The sequence below is a fragment of the Oryctolagus cuniculus genome, chromosome 15, assembly GCF_051225735.1.
Source record: "Oryctolagus cuniculus isolate XC-2025 breed Fujian yellow rabbit chromosome 15, ASM5122573v1, whole genome shotgun sequence".
Lineage (NCBI taxonomy): Eukaryota > Metazoa > Chordata > Mammalia > Lagomorpha > Leporidae > Oryctolagus > Oryctolagus cuniculus.
Genome location: NC_142881.1, coordinates 59,850,849 through 59,872,901, shown reverse-complemented (window position 1 = coordinate 59,872,901; position 22,053 = coordinate 59,850,849). Strand labels below are relative to the sequence as shown.

Here is a 22,053-nt window from a genome sequence, read left to right as displayed (position 1 = left end):
TCCTGTGGTGGGCACGCGCTTGGGAGGGGCCCAGAGAAGGAGCTTGTTCCTGTCTTTACCTGTGAGACTGACCAACTGGAGTTAGTCGGCTGCGAAGGGGCAAACCCTGTACCATCAGGTGGCCGGAGCAGCTGATTCTCCCCTGAGAAAAAGAAAATGAACAAGTTTAAAATAAGGAGAAAGCCACATTTTTTTTTTTACCATATATAAAATTTTCTGGACCGGAACATTGTGAAACTTTTTGGCTATTATGAGTTTTTCTTTGGTGAAGACAGGAATGAAAACATCCAGCTTTTTAGTATTTTCAGTGAGCTCACTGCTAATATTCTGGGTGGGGGGAGATTTTTAGGACCACCGTGATGACTTTTATTTTGCGACCTGAGAAGTGAACAGAGCACGGTGCTCCTCGTTCATGTCCTCAGCCATCCCTAGTCACTCGCATTTCTCAAGGCCTCATTCACGATGAGATCAACTGCGCCTGCGTCGGAGTGCGGCCCAGCGCACGACCCTGTGTGTACCTGGGGGTTGGCGGCCATGATGGTGTAGTTGCCATCGTCGTCGTTGGTGGTGGATTCGATGTGCAGAGAACACGTCCCATCTCCTTCTCGCCTCATTTTGCAGTGCTCGTTTCTCTTAGAAATCTGCTTCCCATCTTTGAACCAGTAAACCTGGAATGGAAGAGATGAGATCAAGGGGAAATACACTGTTCCATACAGGTTCAGAGGCCAGGAAATGAGGGAGTGCAGTAAGGCAAGGGCTAATTGCTACCTCTCTCTAACAGGTGATCCAACCCTTCTAAAGCACTTGGAAAAAAGCTTCACATTGAAAATAGCGGTATAATATGCCCCTTCACTTGTACCTATACGGTATTTAAGCAAAAAATTTCAATTAAATTTAAATTAGGGCAAAGCTTTTGACTATTTTTAATTCAACTTCAGAATTAGTTAAAAAGATACTCTAAGGACCTATGTATCTTCAGAAGCAAAATAATTCTAACTGGGAGCCTGGATCCCCCCCCCCCCCCCCCATTTACAAGCTCAAGTCTCCTGAAGTTGCAGATCTCAGCCTAGAAGAGTTCACCTTGCTCGGTAGGTTAATGGGATGAAGCTAGGATTAACTTGCTAAATTTCTCATCTAGTCACATTTAAATAAGGGCACATACATTTTTTCATGTCATGTTCTGCATGTGTCAAGGAGATCTCTCAAAGACAGAGGAGATAAAGGACCGGTTGCAGCTGCCCTCCTGTACTTTTCCTGGTTACCTAACCGTACAGGATAACACCACACTGATGTTTGTGAAAGCAGAGTGGAGAGATTCCCTACCACAGTCTCACCAGGTGTAAATCCTTCTCTCAGTTGACTGCCAAAAAATCTGGTGACTCATAAGATTTTTCAGCAGCCCGTGATAACGATATGACATTTTTGGCATTTACCAACCTAATAGTAATGATACAAATATAGCTCACTTTGTAAAACAACAGGCACCCTGTGGATATTCAATAGATGTTAAATAGAAAGAAAAATATGAATTTGGTGAGTCTGATGGCTAAGAGAATAAATAGCCCAAAATACAGTATCATGGCTGAGAAATTTATTTTAAACCTCCATTAGAATTCTAACCTAGACATAGCTTGATTTATGTTTGGTGTAATGATTTTAATGATTATATTAAAATTAGATTCTAAAGTTAATGATTCAATTCCTGGTGGTCTCTTTTTAGTACTAGTATTGGTTCCTTGTATTGGTTTTCATTTCTTGTCTGGTTATTTCACTAGCGTCTAAGACTTTCTAGAAGGCAGTGTCTATAATTCTATACCATTGATTGACCAATTGGCAGGCCATCTTCCCCTACCTTTGGAACAGGTATCCCAACAATTTTGCAGGTGAACGTGACTGGAGAACCTTCTGTGACCCGGAAGTGTTTGAGTCTTTTGTCAAAGATGGGAGCAATACACTTGCCCGTGGGGATCTCATCATGCTGGATTTCATCATCTGATTCATCAACAGGAGTGCGTTCCAAACGAAACTCTATTTCATTCATCAGCCTCTGCTCAAAGCTTGAAATTTTGTACTCCTGTAAAAATGAGAAACATGTTTCAATTTCAGTTTCTAGGATGAAAGAGAATGTGTCCATTGGTGTAATTGAGGATATGGCTTTTTAAGATTCTGATGTTAGTTTTATACCATGGAATTCCCATAAACCAGACATGTTCCATTTCCAGTTCCTCATCATGGAGCATTAACAGGATTGTCAGTATCTTTACTATAATATCAAACTGCTTTAGTGAATCTTGATTCCTCCCCTTGAACATGGAGTACCAGTAGAATTCTATAGGGAATGGAATGAAGATGAAATACAATTCCCATAACTACTATTAGTATTCATTTCAAACAGTAGAACTACCTATAGAGTTATTTTGGCAAATGTATCCTGAACTTCCTCTCTCTGCTGGACATTCCTGTCTGTACATTTGAGGAAAACCCATCTTAAATAATTCTTAATTCACCCCACATCTGCCCTCACTGCATCTCTCTTTGCCCCCCTCACAACCAAACAATTTGAAATAATTCCCTATTGTTACATTATCATTTCCATGTCACTTTTTCTCAGGCTAACCTACTAAATTAGGCTGCGTTCTTACTGCCCCACAGAGACTGCTACTGTCAGTGTCTCCTTGCCACGTCCAGTCATTACTTATCTGTCCTTACCTTACTTGACCTCTCTGCAGCATTGCACACAGATAGCTACTTTTCCCTTTAGGAAACATTTCTTCTGTTGGCTGTTCCTCTTTCTCTGGCTGCATCTTATCAGTCTCCTTTGTTGGTTTCTACTTCTCTGCTCTAGGTGATCTCATACAGTCTCCCAACTTCAGACACTTTCTTTGCTAATGACTCCCAAATCCCTATCTCTAAGCCTTGTCTCTAGAATTCCAGAGTCATTAACCAGTTATCCACTCTATGTTATGAGACCCAACAGACATCTCAATCTTAGCATGACCCAAATAACCCACTGTAGATTTCAGTCTCCCAGAGATGCTCCTAGCCTGCTCTTCCTCAACTCAGAATAGGGCACCACTACTCATCCACTTGGTTAAGTGAGTAATCCAGTATTCTCACGCTGCCTATGGTGACAACCAGGTTTAAAAATTTTCCAACCTATATTTTTATAAAATAAAATAAAAATGAATGGCAAAAATTAAATAAAAAAGCATGTAAATTGTTATATTTAAGGCATAAAATTTCCCCTATCAAGTTGCTATAAAAATTCTTAATGGTTACTGTCACTTTCTATCTTATCTCAGGGTAAAGATGTGACAGAGCTTCCAAGCTGGCACACTCTGAGTTCACTGAGTTAAATCCTACATCTTCCCTGGATTCCTTTCACTCCCTCTCCCTGCCATACTCTATCTATGAAGATTAAATGTCACCTCCCCAAAGCAGCCTCTGTAAGTCACTTTGTCTAAAGTTAACTCCCCATTCTCACGCTACATAGCACTAGTTATTTCTATTCAGTACTTTTCTTGTTTGGTAATTTTGTGATTGACTCTCTAAATGTTAGAATGTGAGCTCCCCAAGAGCAGGGATCTTAATCGTCTTGCTTGCCACTGTTATCAAAAAGCACCTAGAATAGTGCCTACCCCATGGCAGATGTTCAGTAATGAGTAACTACGTGAATAACAGAGAGGTAATCACTTGTTTCAGCATTACTGCATCTTTGAGGAATCTAGAGCCATGTGCTTGCAGTGACTCTGATTAACTATAATTTTATAATCTAGTTGGATTCCATGGAAAGGGTATTGGGATGCTACTAATACAGAATTTAGAAGCACATGGCTAATAGGCACTTGGCTCAAGTCTTTGGCAGAATCATTGAGTTCAGGACTTGTGTGTTCTCAAGCTATTAAGTTACTTTACAAATGTCCTTTAGTTATTGTAATATACATAATCACTCGAATTTGGATATAACTGGAATTTAGGAAACAGAAACCAAATGTCCCTTTTCTTTTAAGATTTATTTATTTGAAAGGCAGAACAACAGATTGGGATGGGGACAGGGAGAGAGAGAGCTTCCATCCACTGGTTCACTCCCTACATGGCCACAACAGCCAGGGCTGGGCTACGCTGAAGCCAGGAGCCAGGAACTCCATCCAAGTCTCCCACATGAGTTACAGGGACCCACGTACCTGGACCATCTCCCACTACCCACCCAGGTGCATTAGCAGGGAACTGAATCTGGAAGAGTAGCAGCTGAGATTCAAACTGGCACTCTGATAGGGGATGCTGACATGACAGTGGCAGCTTAACTGGGTGTACCACAACACCAGCCCCCAACCAAATATTTCAATTTCTTGGAACTGACAAAAAATTTTAATTGAGGTATTTAAGAAAAAGAATAGTCCCATCTACTAGTTCATTCCTCAAATGCCTGAAACAGCTAGGCTGAGTTGAGACTGAAGTTGGGAGCCAGAAACTCAATCCAGGTCTTCCATATGGTGGCAGGAACCCAATTACTTGCGTCATCACTGGCTGTCTCCCAGGGTGCACATTAGCAGGAGGCTGAATCTGAAGTAGAGCAGGAACTCAAAGCCAGGCCTTCAGATATGGAATGCGGGCATCCCAAGCAGGGTCCTAACTGCAGCAGACGCCTGCCCCTCGAGAGGTTTTCAATGGACAAGAAGAGGTCTTGGCCTTCTACAGCTTCTCTTCTTGTTTCATTTAAGTTCTCAAATTTCCATTTCATTTTGTTCTACCTCTAGCTTCTGTTCTAGCAGAGTCCTTGTTCCAAGCTGCAGAACCTTCTCTGCAGCTCTGCCAGCTGATTAGTGAGGGACAATAAGTTCTTAGCTAATTACACTGTCACAGCTATTATGGGGGATTCTTAAATTCCGTATTGAAATCGTAATTGTTTTCCAAAGAAATATTGTACATGGTGGTAAGTTATGATTATGCCTATATTGCAGGAACACAATAGATGATATCTGTGTCTAGATACTTTAAGTTCCTGCCTGAGGATGTAAATATCACATTGTGTCTATTTCTTTTTTTTTTTAATTTTTTTTTTGACAGGCAGAGTGGACAGTGAGAGAGAGAGACAGAGAGAAAGGTCTTCCTTTGCCGTTGGTTCACCCTCCAATGGCCGCCGCAGCCGGCGCACCACGCTGATCCGATGGCAGGAGCCAGGTACTTCTCCTGGTCTCCCATGGGGTGCAGGGCCCAAGCACTTGGGCCATCCTCCACTGCACTCCCTGGCCACAGCAGAGAGCTGGCCTGGAAGAGGGGCAACCGGGACAGAATCCGGCGCCCCGACCGGGACTAGAACCTGGTGTGCCGGCGCCGCAGGCGGAGGATTAGCCTAGTGAGCCGCGGCGCCGGCCCGTGTCTATCTATTTCAAACAGCCAATTTAAGAACTTGATTTTAAGGTATTACAGAATTTATATATGCTTGAATTAGCCAAAAGAACTACAGAAGCAATGTTATGAAAATATGCACATTTTACTATAAAAATATACACCTCTTATTATATATTTATTTTCTTAATCAATAATTCAAACTGGTGGTAATGAAAACAGAACACTCAAGGAATTATTTAAAATATACTATTGAAAGCCAGGTAGTAGGAATATGATTGTAACCAGCTATCTTTACATATTATTTATGTACTTATTTTTAAAATTTATTTGAAGGGCAGAGAGAGATGTCTCCCACCACTGTCTCAATTCCCAAATGCCCATAACAGCTGTGGCTGGGCCAGGTTGAAGCCAGGAGCCAGGAACTCAATTAGGGTCTCAAGTGCTTGAGCCACCAGTGGCTGCTTCCTAGAGTGCACATTTGAAAGTGGAGCTGGAACTTGAACTAAGGCACCCCAATATGGGCTGGAGTGTCCCAAGTTGCACCAAAAGCCTGCCTCTCCATAACTAGATCTCAATGAGAAAGTTCTACTGAGACACCAAGATGGGTTAGGTATCAGAAAACAAGTGATTTTGCAATACTTTGTTCTCTAGAAATGTCAAAAGACAGGTTAGATGATTTAAACTTTTACCTCTGTCACATGTCCAAGAGTCAGGAGGGAGAAAGTCCAGTGAGAGGACTTTGGAGGGAGCTATTAATGTCTGTGAGTTTCCTGCCTCCCCAGCCTAGGGTGTGTGCAATTTACCTCACATCCAGCAAGGGGGAGTAAATGCACCGGCTGGCAGAGCGTGCTGGGCATCCTGCAGGAAGGACATGGTGGGTCAGGGTCTGGCTCCTGCCTGGGGAGTGTGCACTTTTGCTGATGGGCAGCCTGACAGCTGCATTGAGTGTCCTGCACACCCAGCATGCATCAGGGCACAGGAAGGGCCATGGTTCTTGTCACACACACAGGGGCCACAGCTGATACAAAGACAGAGTAGGGTCCGCTTAGGTCCTTCCAAGGTTGAGAAAGGAAGGAATCAGGTCCAGATGTTAGTAAGATGGGGGTAAAGGGGACAAAAAGAGGGAAGCTATGGGGCCAGCAATGTGGCACAGTGGATTAAGCCACCATTTGCAATGCTGCCATCCCTTGTGAGTGCTGATTTTAGTCCTGGCTGCTCCACTATTTGATCCAGCTCCCTGCTAATGCACCTGAGAAAGCAGCAGAAGATGGCCCAAGTGTTTGGAACCCTACCACCCACATGGGAGACCTGGATGGAGTTCCTGGTTCCTGGCTTCAGCCTGGCCCAGCCCTGGCCCTTGTGGCTATTTGAGGAGTGAGCTAGTGGATAGAAGACCTCTCTCTGTGTCTCTCCCTCTCTCTCTGTAATTCTGCCTTTCAAATAAATAAATAAATCTTAAAAAAAGAGAGGTTACTCACACTCCCTTTCACAGCTTTAGGTTTGCTATTTGCAGCAGGCAGTGAGGTATGGGACAGGGATGGGGTATTTGAGTGTGAGGTCTTATATCTGAATAAACATTGGACTGTTGGTTACAATAAGGACAAGAAGTTAAGGCTCAAGATTTCATTTACAACAAAGTCATCACAGAACTTCCTAGGAATTAAAAATAGCCTAAAAGGTTTTAAGATTGCCAAAAGCAAGAGAAGAATTAGCCCCATGGCTGACTTTAAAGGGGGTAATGAGAGACAAAGATAAAATAGCATTTTGAGACATACTTGTTTAATTTACCAGTTATATAATGTATAAACTTCAGATGAGTAATAAAATAAGAATATGTAGGTCAAGGAGTTTCTATGAAAGATTCATTAAATATTTGGGAAGCCAAACCTTAGGAATAAGGAAACTATGCAAGTGTATGGCAAGGGAACATGGTTAGTTCCTAAAGCTCTGTATCTTTACATCTGAGATGTACACGATGCACACCATCCCCAAAGCAGGAGTTGAGGTTTCTTTGTAGTGCTTTGCAACCAAGGGTTGGTTCATCCCAAGGATAGGTACCCCTGTGTGGGGAGCAACTCGGACTAGACTAAGTTACTGGAATTAAGACTTATTCTATGCATCTGCTCTCCCACAATATGGCGCTGGGAGAGGAGGAAACAGCTTCCACGCAGCTGCCTCTTGCCAACTTAAGTGATGACCTCCAGGAGCTGATCCTGCTCCTGATTGGAGGAGAGCAGCGTACTCAGCGTGTGGGCAGCCGAGTTGGGATTGGTGGAAGAGGACTATAAAGGAGGAGAGAGACAACATGCACCAGGAACATCTAAGGGGAACATCTATCTGAAGGAACACCTGTGCAGCCCCCGAGAGAGCCGGCCGGCGGTGTGCCGCTCCCCTGCGGAAGTGGGGAATGTGGCAGGGGGAACCGCCCTTCCACGGAGGTGGAAGGGACAGTAGCCAACCCGGGAAGAACCAGCAGCAAACCCGGAGAGGGCCAAGCAGACAAAAGAACAGCGCAGGGTCCTGTGTCGTTCCTCCACGAAGAGGGGGAGTGACAGGGGAGCGACATAATGGTGCCGTGACTCGGATATGAAGCCTAGGCAGGGTTTAGTGTCGCTCCTCCACGAAGACGGGGAGCGACACCCCTGGTAAACATAAATAAAGTCACCATTGTATGTGATGACTCAGATCTCATAAGGAAATTTGCAAACACAGCAGTATGTTTCAGTTAAATGCAAAGTACTTTCTGCACTGTTCTGCATGAACGTTTCACTACCCACCCACAGTTGGCAGATGTATATTTCAGACTTCCAGCAGTGGGTTTATGTTGCGTTCTCCATTTCCCCTTCCTTCATCCCCTTTGTGAATAGAAGTGGGAGTCTCCTCGCTGGCCGCCTGTGGGTGGTGTATGCCCCCGAAGGATAGGGTTTTTTTGTTTTTTGTTTTTTTTTTTTGGTGTATTTCTGGCCTGAATGGAAATCGGATCAATGATAAATGACTGATCCTTTCCAGACTTGAGAACTGCGCAGAATTTCAGTTCCACCGGGAAAGAAAATGAAGAGCTAAAAAAACCCTCAGAATATACTACTTGCAAATAAAGCCCCCTTTTTTCCCCTTTGAAGATAATCCTCTTAAGGCTGATATTTTGACAACTTGAAATGTCTAATTTCTGGGACCCACTTGCAGAAAGTGTGAGAACTGCAGCATAAGGACACATCCCAATGTGACAGCACTGCCAAGGTGTGGGCAGCGTTTGGCACTCACGGCCTGGGCCCATCACTGCCTTCCTCTGCTCCGAGTTCTGAGTCTGGGTGCCAGGGACAAATACTTGAATGGGATCAAACCTTCAGAAAGCCGCTCGCAGTGTCCCTGGCCGATACTGAGGGCGGTGGGCACTGAAGGAGCACTCAGGTGTTGGTGTTCTTTTAGTCCCAGGCATGGCCAGAGTTGGGATTCAGCAGGTAAGAGGTTGACATGCAGAGGGGATAGTTCCTTTTCCTACTTTTTTATTTTTATTTTTTAATTTATTTTTATTTATTTTTATTTTTTGACAGGCAGAGTGGACAGTGAGAGAGAGAGACAGAGAGAAAGATCTTCCTTTGCCGTTGGTTCACCCTTCAATGGCCGCCGCGGCCGGCGCGCTGCGGCCGGCGCACCGCGCTGATCCGATGGCAGGAGCCAGGAGCCAGGTGCTTTTCCTGGTCTCCCATGGGGGTGCAGGGCCCAAGCACCTGGGCCATCCTCCACTGCACTCCCTGGCCACAGCAGAGAGCTGGCCTGGAAGAGGGGCAACCGGGACAGAATCCGGCGCCCCGACCGGGACTAGAACCCGGGGTGCCGGCGCCGCAAGGCGGAGGATTAGTCTAGTGAGCCGCGGCGCCGGCCTCCTTTTCCTACTTATCTAATAATGACTCGTTGCCTTCCTTAGAAATGACCAGTTGCGAGCCGACGCCGCAACTCCGGCTTGCGGCACTGGCACACCGGGTTCTAGTCCCGGTCAGGGTGCCGGATTCTGTCCCGGTTGCCCCTCTTCCAGGCCAGCTCTCTGCTGTGGCCAGGGAGTGCAGTGGAGGATGGCCCAAATGCTTGGGTCCTGCACCCCATGGGAGACCAGGAGAAGTACCTGGCTCCTGCCATCGGATCAGCGCGGTGTGCCGGCCGCAGTGTGCCAGCCGTGGCGGCCATTGGAGGGTGAACCAACGACAAAAGGAAGACCTTTCTCTCTGTCTCTCTCTCTCACTGTCCACTCTGCCTGTCAAAAAAAAAAAAAAAAAAAAAAAGAGAGGGAAAAAAAAAGAAAGAAATAACCAGTTGCCTACTCTCTGTCCCTGCTGCCAAGCTCTTAGTAAGCACTTACTACATGCAAAATACTATGACAGGCACTGGGGATATAATATTCTGTAAAGACAGATTCTCCCTTATGGTTGCATAAACTCCAAATTTTATCCTTAATAATAAGTAGTTACTAAAAGATACACAGATTTACTTTCTACATAGAATTTTAGTGAAGGTTAGAATGTTGTTTTATTTCAGTGTGTTTTTAAGGTTTTGTTTTGTAATCAGCTGATTCACATGGATTGCTATCATTTCAGGAAGAATCCGTAATTAAGTATAATTAGAATCTGAATAGTCAAGAGAGAAATTTTCCAAAACTATGCAACAAATCCAAACTCTTCTAATTGGTTAAAAGTTTCATTATTCTACCTAAAACTAATGCCAGTTCCGTGTCTGTGAGTATAGATATTCACTGAGTACTGATGTGCCAGGTGTACCAGGGATGCAGCAGAAAACAAGCCAGCCCTGCACACTGTCCCCAGGGAGCTCTCCACGGCTGCCTTCTCAGTGGGACTGTGCTATTTACTCACAGAAGCAGGTCGTCATAAAGAGTTAATGGTAAGAGAGGAAAAAGCAGATTTAAATACAAGCAATGACTAAACAGCTTATAGAAGATTAGAGGAACAAAGGAAGAGCAAGAATCAGGTACTTATTTTTTTTTCCTGTCATACAGGGCACTATCTGTGAACTGCAGACAGTTTTAAAGAAGCATTAAGAACAAAGCAGAGATGAGGAGAGCAGAACAAAGGAACCGGAAGCTTTCTGTAGGAATGAGGTCGAGGAGGAAAGTTGGAAAGAGAGGGTGGGGTAAAGCTTAGAAATGAACGGTCAACCTGGCAGTCAACAAATAGTTACTAGATGCAGACTGTCACGCGGAGCCAGGCGGGAGTTACAACCAGCGGTCATGAAGGCTCCATCATGTTTTGTGAACCTTGTTTTTGTTTGATTGTTTTTGACCTCACATATTTACCACACTACCCTAAACTAGTTTTAACCATGTCCAGTCAAGGGCACGGGCGATGAACGGTAACCAAAGTAAGAAACAATGCAGTTGCTTCTGATTCAGTGCCCTGGAATGCACCTGGGAAGCAGAAGATGATGGCCTAAGTGCTTGGGCCCCTGCCACCTGTGTGGGAAACCTGGATGGAGTTCCTGGCTTCTGATTTCAGCCTGTCCCAATCCCTGCATTGCAGCCATTTGAGGGAGTGAATAGCAGACAGAAGTGCACATGCTCTCTCTCTCTGTTTTTCAAATAAATGAAATTTTTTAAGAGAAACAAATGATGCAGCCTAAATCTATAAATCGGGTTACCTACCCCCTTGGCTTATGTCCAACTCAAAGACACTTTGTTATCAGGGTAGGCAGTTCAAACATTTAAAAAATATTTATTTTCTTAAAATGCAGAATTACAGAGAGAGACACAGAGAGAGAGAGATCTTCCATCTGCTGGCTCACTCCCCAAATGTCCACGATGGCTGGGCTGGGCCAGGTCACAGTCAGCGGCCTGGAGCTTCATCCAGGTCTCCCATATGGCTGGCAGGGACTCAAGCACTTGGGCCATCTTCTGTTGTCCTCCCAGGCACATTGGCAGGGAGCTGGATTGGAAGCGGAGCACTCAGGATTCAAAGCCAGTGCCTACATGGATTGCCAGTGTCACAGGTGGCAACTCAACCTGCTGCACTACAATGTCAGCCCCACAAAAATATTCGTAAATATAAGTGTCTGAGAGGATGACATCTTTGTATTCCACAAACTTCTAAGAATCAATAACTAGGCCGGCACCGCGGCTCATTAGGCTAATCCTCCGCTTTGCAGCGCCGGCACACCAGGTTCTAGTCCCGATTGGGGCGCCGGATTCTGTCCCGGTTGCCCCTCTTCCAGGTCAGCTCTCTGCTGTGGCCAGGGAGTGCAGTGGAGAATGGCCCAAGTGCTTGGGCCCTGCACCCGCATGGGAGACCAGGAGAAGTACCTGGCTCCTGCCTTTGGATCAGTGCGGTGCACCGGCCGCGGCGGCCATTGGAGGGTGAACCAACAGCAAAGGAAGACCTTTCTCTCTGTCTCTCTCTCTCACTGTCCACTCTGCCTGTCAAAAAAGAAAAAAAAAAAATCAATAACTATTACTTGTTAAAAAGAAATGTTATATCGGCCAGCGCTGCAGCTTACTAGGCTAATTCGTCTGCGGCGCCGGCACCCTGGGTTCTAGTCCCGATCAGGTTGCCGGGTACTAGTCTCGGTTGCTCCTCTTCCAGTCCAGCTCTCTGCTGTGGCCCGGGAAGGCAGTGGAGGATGGCCCTAGGGAGACCAGGAGGAAGCACCTGGCTCCTGGCTTCGGATTGGCACAGTGCGCCAGCTGTAGTGGCCATTTGGGGGGTGAACCAACAGAAGGAAGACCTTTCTCTCTGTCTCTCTCTCTAACTCTGCCTGTCAAAAAAAAAAAAAAAAAAAAAAAAAAGGAAATGTTATATTAAATGAGTTAAATGGTAAACACTGAAATATAACAGAAATACAAAGTGGTAGATGTATTAAAACCAATTAAAATTTTAAAAATATATTTATTTAATTGAAAGAGTGATGGGAGGCCGGTGCCGCGGCTCACTAGGCTAATCCTCCGCCTAGCGGCGCTGGCACACCGGGTTCTAGTCCCGGTCGGGGCGCCGGATTCTGTCCCGGTTGCCCCTCTTCCAGGCCAGCCCTCTGCTGTGGCCAGGGAGTGCGGTGGAGGATGGCCCAGGTGCTTGGGCCCTGCACCCCATGGGAGACCAGGAAAAGCACCTGGCTCCTGGCTCCTGCCATCGGATCAGCGTGGTGCGCCGGCCGCAGCGCGCCGGCTGCGGCGGCCATTGGAGGGTGAACCAACGGCAAAGGAAGACCTTTCTCTCTGTCTCTCTCTCTCACTGTCCACTCTGCCTGTCAAAAAAATAAAAAAATAAAATAAAATAAAATAAAAATAAAAAAATAAAAAAAAAAGAAAGAGTGATGGGGGTGGGGAGAGAGAGAGAGAGAGATCGAGATCTTCCATCTACTGGTTCACTCCCCAGATGGCTACAACGGTCAGGGCTGGGCCAGGCTGAAGCCAGGAGCCAGGAGCTTCATCCAGGTCTCCCACATGGGTACAGGGGCCCAAACACTTGGGCCATCTTCCACTGTTTTCCCAGGTGCATTAGCAGGCAGCTGAATTGGAAGTGGAGCAGCCGGGACTCAAACCAGTGCCTATATGGGATGCTGGTGTCACAGGCAGTAGCTTAACCCACTATGACACCACGCTGACCCCAATTTATACATTTGAGTTGTAGGGGGGAAATTCTTCATAGTCATTAGGTGCCAATGCTAGACCACACAAATGTTCCAAGATGGTTACTAGTCTTCCTTTGCTTAGAACTAATTCTCTTAGGGCAAGAGAATCTGGCTTTCTGGACTTAGAGGTTGCCAAAGCAGGGCAGGCATTCAGTGCAGTGGTTAAGGCACCACTTGGGATGCCCACGTTCCATATCAGAGTGCTGGGTTTGGGTCTCAGCTCCACTACCAATTGAGAAAGGTTGCAGAGTTTCAGGGAAAATATGAGTGTGTTCCGGAGCTTAGTTTCTGGTTCTAGTTCTGCAACTGATCGTTTGAGAACTGTGCTTCATTTTAGTTTCTTATCTGGAAGATGGATGAGAAGAACAGCTGCCTTGGCATTTGCCTGCCAGGAATACACAGAATTTGCTGAAATAATACATGAGCAGTATATCCAGTCATGCTAAGTGCTGAGAAGTACAGTACATTAAGTGTACTCAGAAATTTAAATACTCTGCTGCTGTTCAATAATTTGAAATCAAATTTTAAAAAGCTTTAAGCAGCATGTTTCCAAAAAAAATTCGGTAAAAGAAAAATATTTCAGTAAAAGTTGTAAATGTATGTAACACAACTGCAAAATGCTGTACATCCATGGCTCCCCTGTGATTAAGAGACAGAAACACTAAGAAAAGCAGCATGCAGCATGCAGGCCAAAGAGTTTGGAGCTTTGTTTCTAGGGGTCACTTACAGCTGAAACCCTATATTTTTATTGTTTCCACTGGATTTTTTTGTATTTCAAAACAAACTTTATCAGTTCCCATTTTGTTACGTCAGTCGAGTTAGATTATTAAATTGTATACCCAAATTAATAATCACTTGGGGTGGATGTGGCTGTTCGGGACATCTGTGTTCCAGATTAGAGTGCCTGTGTTTGAGTCATGGCTCTACTCCTGATCCAGATTCCTGCTGATGCACACTCTGCATAGCAGTGGGTGAAGCTCAGGTACTCAGGTCCCTGCCACCCATAGGCGAGACCTGGATTGCATTCCAGGCTCCAGGCTTTGGTTTGGCCTATCGCTAGTGATTGTGGGCATTTGAGAAGTGAATCAGTAGACAGAAGATCTCTCTCTCTCTCTTTTTCTCTCTCTGCTTCCCAAATAAAATGTAAAAAAAAAAAAAGTCTTGATTTTCAAAAGCAAAATGAATGCCTCAAGAAAATACTCAGTCTGTCTTTTGTTTTTTACTTGCTAATGGCTTTCCTCTTTCCCCTTCAGGGCAAACACTAAAAAGCCAGGAGTTGCACAGGTTGAACCATGGATGTTGCCTACTGGCTATTTCACATGATGCAGTATAATATAAAGACCGAGAGGGACTGGCGATCAGACCTCCAGGTCCGTGAGAATGAAGGATGTCGCATGAGGGACGGTTTAGAACCCCAGAGTTCCGTAAAGTCAAAATCAGCTCAAGGCTCAGCTATTGAAATATCTCAGTGCTGTGGTGGTTTGCAAAAACTGAGCTGAGGCTAACTGGCATGGATTACAGACTAATCTCTCTCCTCCTTTAATACAGTAATCCCCTCTTTATCTAGGATTGGACTTTCCACAGTTTCACTTACCCCTGGTCAACTGGGGTCTGAAAATATTAAATGGAAAATTCCAGAAATAAACAGTGAATGTTTTGAATACCTTTTACTATAAATACATACATTATTTATATGTAATATATAATTATTATACTTGTTCAATTTTATTGTTAACTACTGTTAACCTCTTACTGTGTCCAATTGAAAAATTGAATTTTATCATAGATCAGTATGCATAAGAAAAAATGAGTATATAGGGTTGGGTGCTATCTGAGGTTACAGGAATCCTGCAGCTAGGGGAGGATTGCTGTATATTCTATTCTGGGTAAATGTGTAAACAAGAAAACTACTGGGGTAACCAAGAACTCCAGTTGTATGTGGATGAATTTCTACAGGACCCTTTGTCTGTGCTCTACCAGCTAAGCTGCAGCATCAAGCTCACTGAGCCTAGATGACCCGAATATCCAAGGACCAAATTAAACAAAATTCTATTGCTTACCATAAAATTCCAATACACTGTCTGAGTCCAACGATCTTACCTGCTGGTTTGATCTGACATCACTGAAGTTCATTTTTTTCCCCAAGTCTAGAATCAGTGCATTCTTAGTTTCACGAATGTAATCATCACTCACTGGTTGAGGAGACTTGGTTTTCTTCATTAGTCCCTGGGATGGCCTGCAAAATAGATTCACCCCTGATACATCCATGATAAACCCTGCCCAGTGTACAAAGGCTAGAAATCAGAATGAAGTGACAACCAGATACTAGCAGTTATTAGGCATACAGAATCTGTGTTTATAGAAGCATTTAAATCTTTTCATTATTAAAAATGATTCAAAGTATTTGTGCCCTTTGTCCTGAGGTGTTCAGTATCCATTTTGTGTCTGAGAGAGAGGATTGTCTAAGGAATCCTCTGATGGAGAATCCTTTCCCAGATTAAACTGTTCTACACCAAAGCCCCCTCTTAACTGGCATCTCTTACCCTGAGACCCTCATGACACTTACACAGATGGTGCACTTTTAGGCAGCCCCATGGCGTTGGTGGGTGGGATGGCAGGGAGAGAAGGCAGAACAGAGCTGAGGAAAGCCACTGGGTTCTGAATCCGGCCGGTGGGAGACACAGGAGTTGGGGACACGCAACGGGGCTGAAACTGGTTTCCAGTGGGGATGGAAAACGTGAGCGCTGGTTGTGCTGGTTCTGTTGGGCCTGCGTGTGGTGGCTCAGTTTGGATGGAAACCCCGCTTGGAGATTTGGTTTGCACAGAGGGGTGAGAAATCAAGAGGCTTTCTTTGCTCACTGTCCTCTGCATAGTCTGAGGAGTGCTGCTCAGGGTGAACACCGGAGAGCTGGAAGGGGACATGGTAGCCGTGGTGCTGCTTGTGGAGGGGAGGAAATGCTTCGGTCGGGCCAAGTTGAAGGTCTGTGTTGACGGGGCCTTCACCTGCTTGCTGGACATTGTCGCCACGGGGGGAGCAGAGGAATTCAAAACACTCATGTTGAAAGGAAACTCCTTGGGTGAAGACGGAGATGGGTTTTGCAGTTGCTGTTGTTCCAGTAAGACTTGGTTCTGAAGCTGTTGTAATTGAGTAGAATCACTGCACACAAGACAAGAGTGGGGACAGAGGAGGGAAATGTGTTACCACCGGCCTCATTTTTCTGAAAACATACACATAGGCTGCTTAGAACTTGATGCAGACTAGGAACACACAGGGATGGGCATGTGGCCCAGCAATTAAACTGCTGCTTGGGATGCTTGCACCCCATATCAGAGTGCCTGACTTTGAGTCTGGCTAGGCTTCCAGCTCCAGCTTCCCGCTAACTTGCACGCTGGGAGGCAGCAGGTGACAACTCAGATGCTTGGGTCCCTGCCATGCATGTGGGGGACCCAGGTAGACTGGCTCTTGGCTTAGGCCTGGTTCAGACCTGGCTGTTATGGGCGTTTGAGGAGTGAACCAGTGGATGGAAGATCTCTCTCTCTCTCTCTCTCTCTCTCTCTCTCTCCCTTTCAAATAAATAAACAAATCTTTAAAATAAATAAAATTTAAAAAGTTCTGATTTGAATGATATATTACATGGTCATGCTTTTCTTATTCCTCAAAAGAGAAAGAAGAGCAAGCTGGGATCAGTTTCACAACTTACAGGAGCCTGAATCATGGAGACAAGATTTGCCCCAAGTCCCAACTCTATTTGATTTCTCTTCACATGATGCTTATTTTTTTTTTTTAAGAAAGAAGATGGAATAAAAATGTCTTAAAGTCATGTATCTATGCAGTCACCATGGCTGCCAAACTTTGCTCCTTGGAAAATCTATTTTTTTAAAAGATTTATTTATTTATTTGAAAGGCAGAGTTAGAGAGAGGAGAGACAGAGATCTTTCATGCCTGGTTCACTCCCCAAAAGACTGCAATGACTGGGGCTGGGATAGGCTGAAGCCAGGAACCAGGAGATTCTTGCGGTCTCCTGTGTGGGTGCAGGAGCCCAAGTACTTGGGCCATCTTTCAGGCTCCATCTTCAAGCTTCAGCTCAGCCCAGCCCCAGCTGTTGGGGCCATTTGGGGAAAAAACCAGTGGATGGAAGATCTCTCTCTCTCTCTCTCTCTCTCTTTCTCTTTCTCTGCCTCTCTGCCTTTCAAAGATTTATTTTATTATTTTGAAAGTCATAGTTACAGAGAGAGAAAGGTAGAGACAGAGAGAGAGGTCTTCCATTCACTGGCTCACTTCCCAAATGGTCTCAACAGCCAGGACTGGGCCAGGCGATTGCCAGGAATTAGGAGCTCCTTCCAGGTCTCCCACCTGGGTGCTGGGGCCCAAGGACTTGGGCCATCCTCTGCTGCTTTCCCAGGCACATTAGCAGGGAGCCGGATTGGAAGTAGAGCAGCAGGGACTCAAACCGGCACCCAGATGGGATGCCAATGCTGCCGGCTGTGGCTTTAACCCACTGTACCACAGCCCTGACCTCGAGAATCTACTGTTGCATGAATAACCTTTGGAAGATCCACACATGGTGTTACAGTGCTTCAAGGCCACCGGTTTTCTGTTCTTTGGAAATACATGTTGCCTCTGGAACACAGGGGTTGATCTTGCTGAACCTAAGATCTATTAGAAATGTTTTCCAACCACCAGGAAAGCCAACAACAGTTACACAGTTGAATGAGAAAGTTCTTCAAATCTTGTTTTTTTCTTAATTCTTGAAGTTTGAGACCTTTCTCCTTCCTCTCATTAATATTTCAGGTATACCATCGGTGGAGAAAGTAACTTCACAAAAGAAAGACCCATTTCTGCTTCCACTGCTGCTGTCAAAGGCAACCTACCACACAATCCTTTGTTCAGCCATGAAAAACTCTTTTCTTAAGTTAAACTAAGAATTCAAGAGTATTATGCACTTGTCACAGTAACTTTCTTATCATCCCTTTTTGGAAGTGAGTGTTGAAGCTGAGAGAAAGTAATATAATTAAAATTTAAACTTTTTCATTTCTCTGTACAAGAATATTCAGCAATTAAGAAAAGCGGAAATATCTTTGTTGGATTTTCCTTAGAAAAATATACTCAATTGACATTGTTTCTGTTGCTGATGACTTTTCCCAAAAGGATGACAATACATAATCTCTTACTTTTTCATGGATCTCATGTTTGCCATAATACCTTCTGCAACTGTTATAAAGCATGCTGTGTAAAGTAAGTTATACAGTATGTGATTTTCAGGACATGTTTTTTGACCTTAGTGAGTTCTGATTTGATGAAGTTGCAGAAGTAGTTGATTGTGGCTGTGGAAATTGAAGATGCAGTGCAGGAACAGTGATCTCACAAGGAAAAGGATGCCAGTGAGGAGCTGCGAGGCATTTGGTCTTAAGTGGTTCCCATTTCCCTTTACTTCATGTTGAGTGGTAGCTAAGATCCAATTTTCTCCTTTCAGTAAGACTTCAAATGGCCTGTTAGCCCTTGCTGCTCAATGAAATATGTTTGGATTTGGATTTATTTGGAAATAAATTGTGTTTGGATGGTAGAGGATCACAAATCTTCAACAAAATGAAATGTAAGATACAGCATCAAATTATTCTGATTAAGATTCTGAAAGAATTCATTTGAGTATGTCTTTTTGTTTCAAGTTTTTCTTTGACTTCTATCTTGTTTCAGAAAGGATTTAACACAGCTGTTTGGCTTAGCTGAGTCATTACATCAGGACAAGGTGTTAATTCCGTTCTTCAGTGGAATTTTCTCAAGCTTTCTGTGTGTCTATTTTGCTAAGTACTGCAGAAGATTCCACTATGTCTGAGACAGTACATGCTGCCTGAAAAATCCAGTGAGCCATCCCTACATACCACACCACCAGTGGTTGCTTACAGAGAATAGAGGACCCTTATTTATCACTTTCTAGTAAAAGTCTGAAAAACAAGACTGATTTTAAAGCAGACCAGCTCCAAAATCCCGAGTAAACCTTTCATTCAAAGTAACAGCCTGCTGTAAATTGTTGTAAGCTCAGCTGCTCATTTCTTGTTGCTATGGGACCTTTGAAATCATGTTTATACCCAGGCATTTTTTTATGTGGATTTATCAACTCTCTGCAGTTACCTTAAAATATCTTCCCTTTTGTCACAACCTAATTTAAACTTATGAGCTCTGCACACAGACACACTGAGGTCCCAGTCCTGGCTCTGGGTGGTTTTCTAGACTCTTCTACCCCGATTCCCTTTCTATGTAAAATGGTAATAATAGCATCTCTTAATGTTGTAGTGAAAACTGATAAACAAATCACGTGAAACATGTAGGTGATTGACAGACGGTGGCTATTACATTTCTTCATTTCCAAACCACAAAAGTCATTTTCAAGAGCTTTACAAATAAATAGCAGAGTTTCTGAATCATAAGGAATACTATACAAAAGAATTTCTTAGGGATTTTAGATTTTTTTTTATTTGACAGATAGACAGAGAGAGAGAGAGAGAGAGAGAGAGAGAGAAAGGTCTTCCTTCCATTGGTTCACCCACAAATGGCCACTACAGCCGGCGCGCTGCGCCAATCCGAACCCAGGAGCCAGGTGCTTCCTCCTGGTCTCCCACACGGGTGCAGGACCCAAGCACTTGGGCCATCCTCCACTGCCTTCCCAGGCCACAGCAGAGAGCTGGCCTGGAAGAGGAGCAACCATATCCAGAACCTGGCGCCCATACGGGATGCCAGCGCTGCAGGCAGAGGATCAACCAAGTGAGCCACGGCGCTGGCTCCGGGATTTTAGATTTTTGAGATGAAACGTTAGACCAAACAGCACAATGAACTTGGGGCATAGGCTGGAGTACTTTTGAAAGCAATTTTGCAACCATTTCAGGCCGCGTGGCTCCTGGGCTCTGAGAGGCCACCCAGGGCGGTTCATCCCAACTCGCCGCACCGGGAGGACATTGGCGGCCTATGGGGACGTTAAACATCTCCTGGGCCGTCACACCCCGACTAGCAGAACTCGCTCTGAGGAGATAGGGGCTGGTTTTAGCAGTCTTGCTGGCAGCAGTTTGGAATCACTGGAGACCACAAAACAGAAACCAACCTCGCAGATTTAGGCACCACTGCCCAGAGAGTTAATTGGTGTGAGCAGGGATCCAGGCTTAGTTATTATTACTTTTCAAATGTAGGCCATTTGGCCGGCGCCGCGGCTCACTAGGCTAATCCTCCGCCTAGCGGCACCGGCACACCGGGTTCTAGTCCCGGTCGGGGCGTCGGATTCTGTCCCGGTTGCCCCTCTTCCAGGCCAGCCCTCTGCTGTGGCCCGGGAGTGCAGTGGAGGATGGCCCAAGTGCTTGGGCCCTGCACCCCATGGGAGACCAGGAAAAGCACCTGGCTCCTGGCTCCTGCCATCGGATCAGCGCGGTGCGCCGGCCGCAGCGCGCCGGCCGCGGCGGCCATTGGAGGGTGAACCAATGGCAAAAGGAAGACCTTTCTCTCTGTCTCTCTCTCTCACTGTCCACTCTGCCTGTCAAAAAAAAAAAAACAAAAAACAAAAAACAAAAAAAAACAACAACAACAACAACAAAATGTAGGCCATTCATTCCTGAACTTCAGCCAGCCTCAGAAGTCCCTGTAGGGCAGCTTCAAACACAGATTTCTGGGCTCACCCCAGTTTCTGACTCTCAGCCCCAACTTCAGTTCATAAGAACTTTCACTCCTAACCTCTTGGGGAGCCTGAGGATGAAGTGAAAGCTGCCCAGCTCCTTGTTCTACGCTTTGCAAGAACACTGCTCTTGTCAGATGGCCTACTCTGTTCACAGGCGAGCCAGCCTGGTTTAGGGGTTCTATAGCAACTCCTTCGACTAGTTTTGGGAGGTGCTGTTCTGAAACAAAAATCTAGAAATTAACTACTGTGATTCAGAAATTAAGAAATATAATAGTCACCATCTATCAATCACATGCATGTTTTAGGTGTTTTATATATCAATTCTCACAACAACATTGAGATACTTTTATTACTATTTTACTTATAAGGGAAACAGGGTCAGACAAGTCCAGAAGCTGCCCAAAGCCACATAGAGAATGAGTGACAGAACCAGGATTAGAACCTAAGTATGTCTGTCTGCAGAGCTCATAAGCTTAAATTAAGTTGTGACAAACAGGAAGATATTTTAAGGTAACTGGAGAGAGTTGATAAATCCATAGAAAAGAAAGCTCGGGTATAAACATGATTTCAAAGATCCCATAGCCTGAATGCTGGAGTCAGGAGCAGAGCCAGGCACTCCTGATATGGGATGCAGGCTCTTTTTTTTTAATTGATTTGAAAGAGTTACACAGAGAGAGGAGAGGCAGAGAGAGATAGAGAGAGAGAGAGAGAGAAAGGTCTTCCATCTGATGACTCCCCAGTTGGCTGCAACAGCCGGAGTTGCGCTGATCCAGAGCCAGGAGCTTCTACAGGGTCTCCCATGTGGGTGCAGAGGCCCAAGGACTTGGGCCATCTTTACTGCTTTCTCAGGCCATAGCAGAGAGCTGGATCGGAAGTGGGGCAGCCGGGTCTTAAACCAGCTCCCATATGGGATGCTGGTGCTTCAGGCCAGGGCGTTAACCTGCTGTACCACATCGCCAGCCCCAGGGGTGCAGGCTCTTAACCTCCATCTTTGTTGTTGTTGTTAAAGATTTATTTATTTATTTGAAAGCTAGTGTTAGAGCAACAGAAGGAGAGACACAGAGAGAGATCTTCCATCTGCTGGTTCACTTCCCAAATGATTGTGTCAGCCAGAGCTGGGCCAGGCCAAAGCCAGGAGAAAGGAGCCAGGAACTTTATCCTGGTCTCCTGTATGGGTGGCAGGAGGCCAAGCACTCAGACCATCTTCCACTGCTTTCCCAGGCACATTAGCAGGGAGCTGGATTGGAAGTGCAGCAGTTGGGACACAAATTGGCGCCCATATGGGATGCCAATGTTGCAGGTGACAGCTTAACCTGCTGCACCACAATGCTGGCCGACTTAATATGCATCTTAACCACTAGGCTAAATGTTGGCCCATTGCCCTGCAAAACCTGGGAGGTCTAGTGGTTGACAACAG

At 45.2% G+C, this 22,053-nt stretch overlaps 1 protein-coding gene across 8 annotated transcripts in view; it reads right to left on the bottom strand.

Moving 5' to 3' along the window:
- Positions 1–22,053, bottom strand: part of MYPN (myopalladin) — a 119,331-nt gene that overhangs the window by 12,488 nt on the left and 84,790 nt on the right. For all 8 annotated transcript variants that reach the window (XM_051823235.3, XM_051823234.3, XM_070057739.2 and 5 more), the window contains 5 exons: positions 15,545–16,135; positions 15,079–15,214; positions 1,853–2,074; positions 519–668; positions 60–142 (listed from right to left, as the gene is read on the bottom strand). In XM_051823235.3, the coding sequence (XP_051679195.2) occupies positions 60–142; positions 519–668; positions 1,853–2,074; positions 15,079–15,214; positions 15,545–16,135 (1,182 nt within the window). The remainder of the gene's footprint in view (positions 1–59; positions 143–518; positions 669–1,852; positions 2,075–15,078; positions 15,215–15,544; positions 16,136–22,053) is intronic.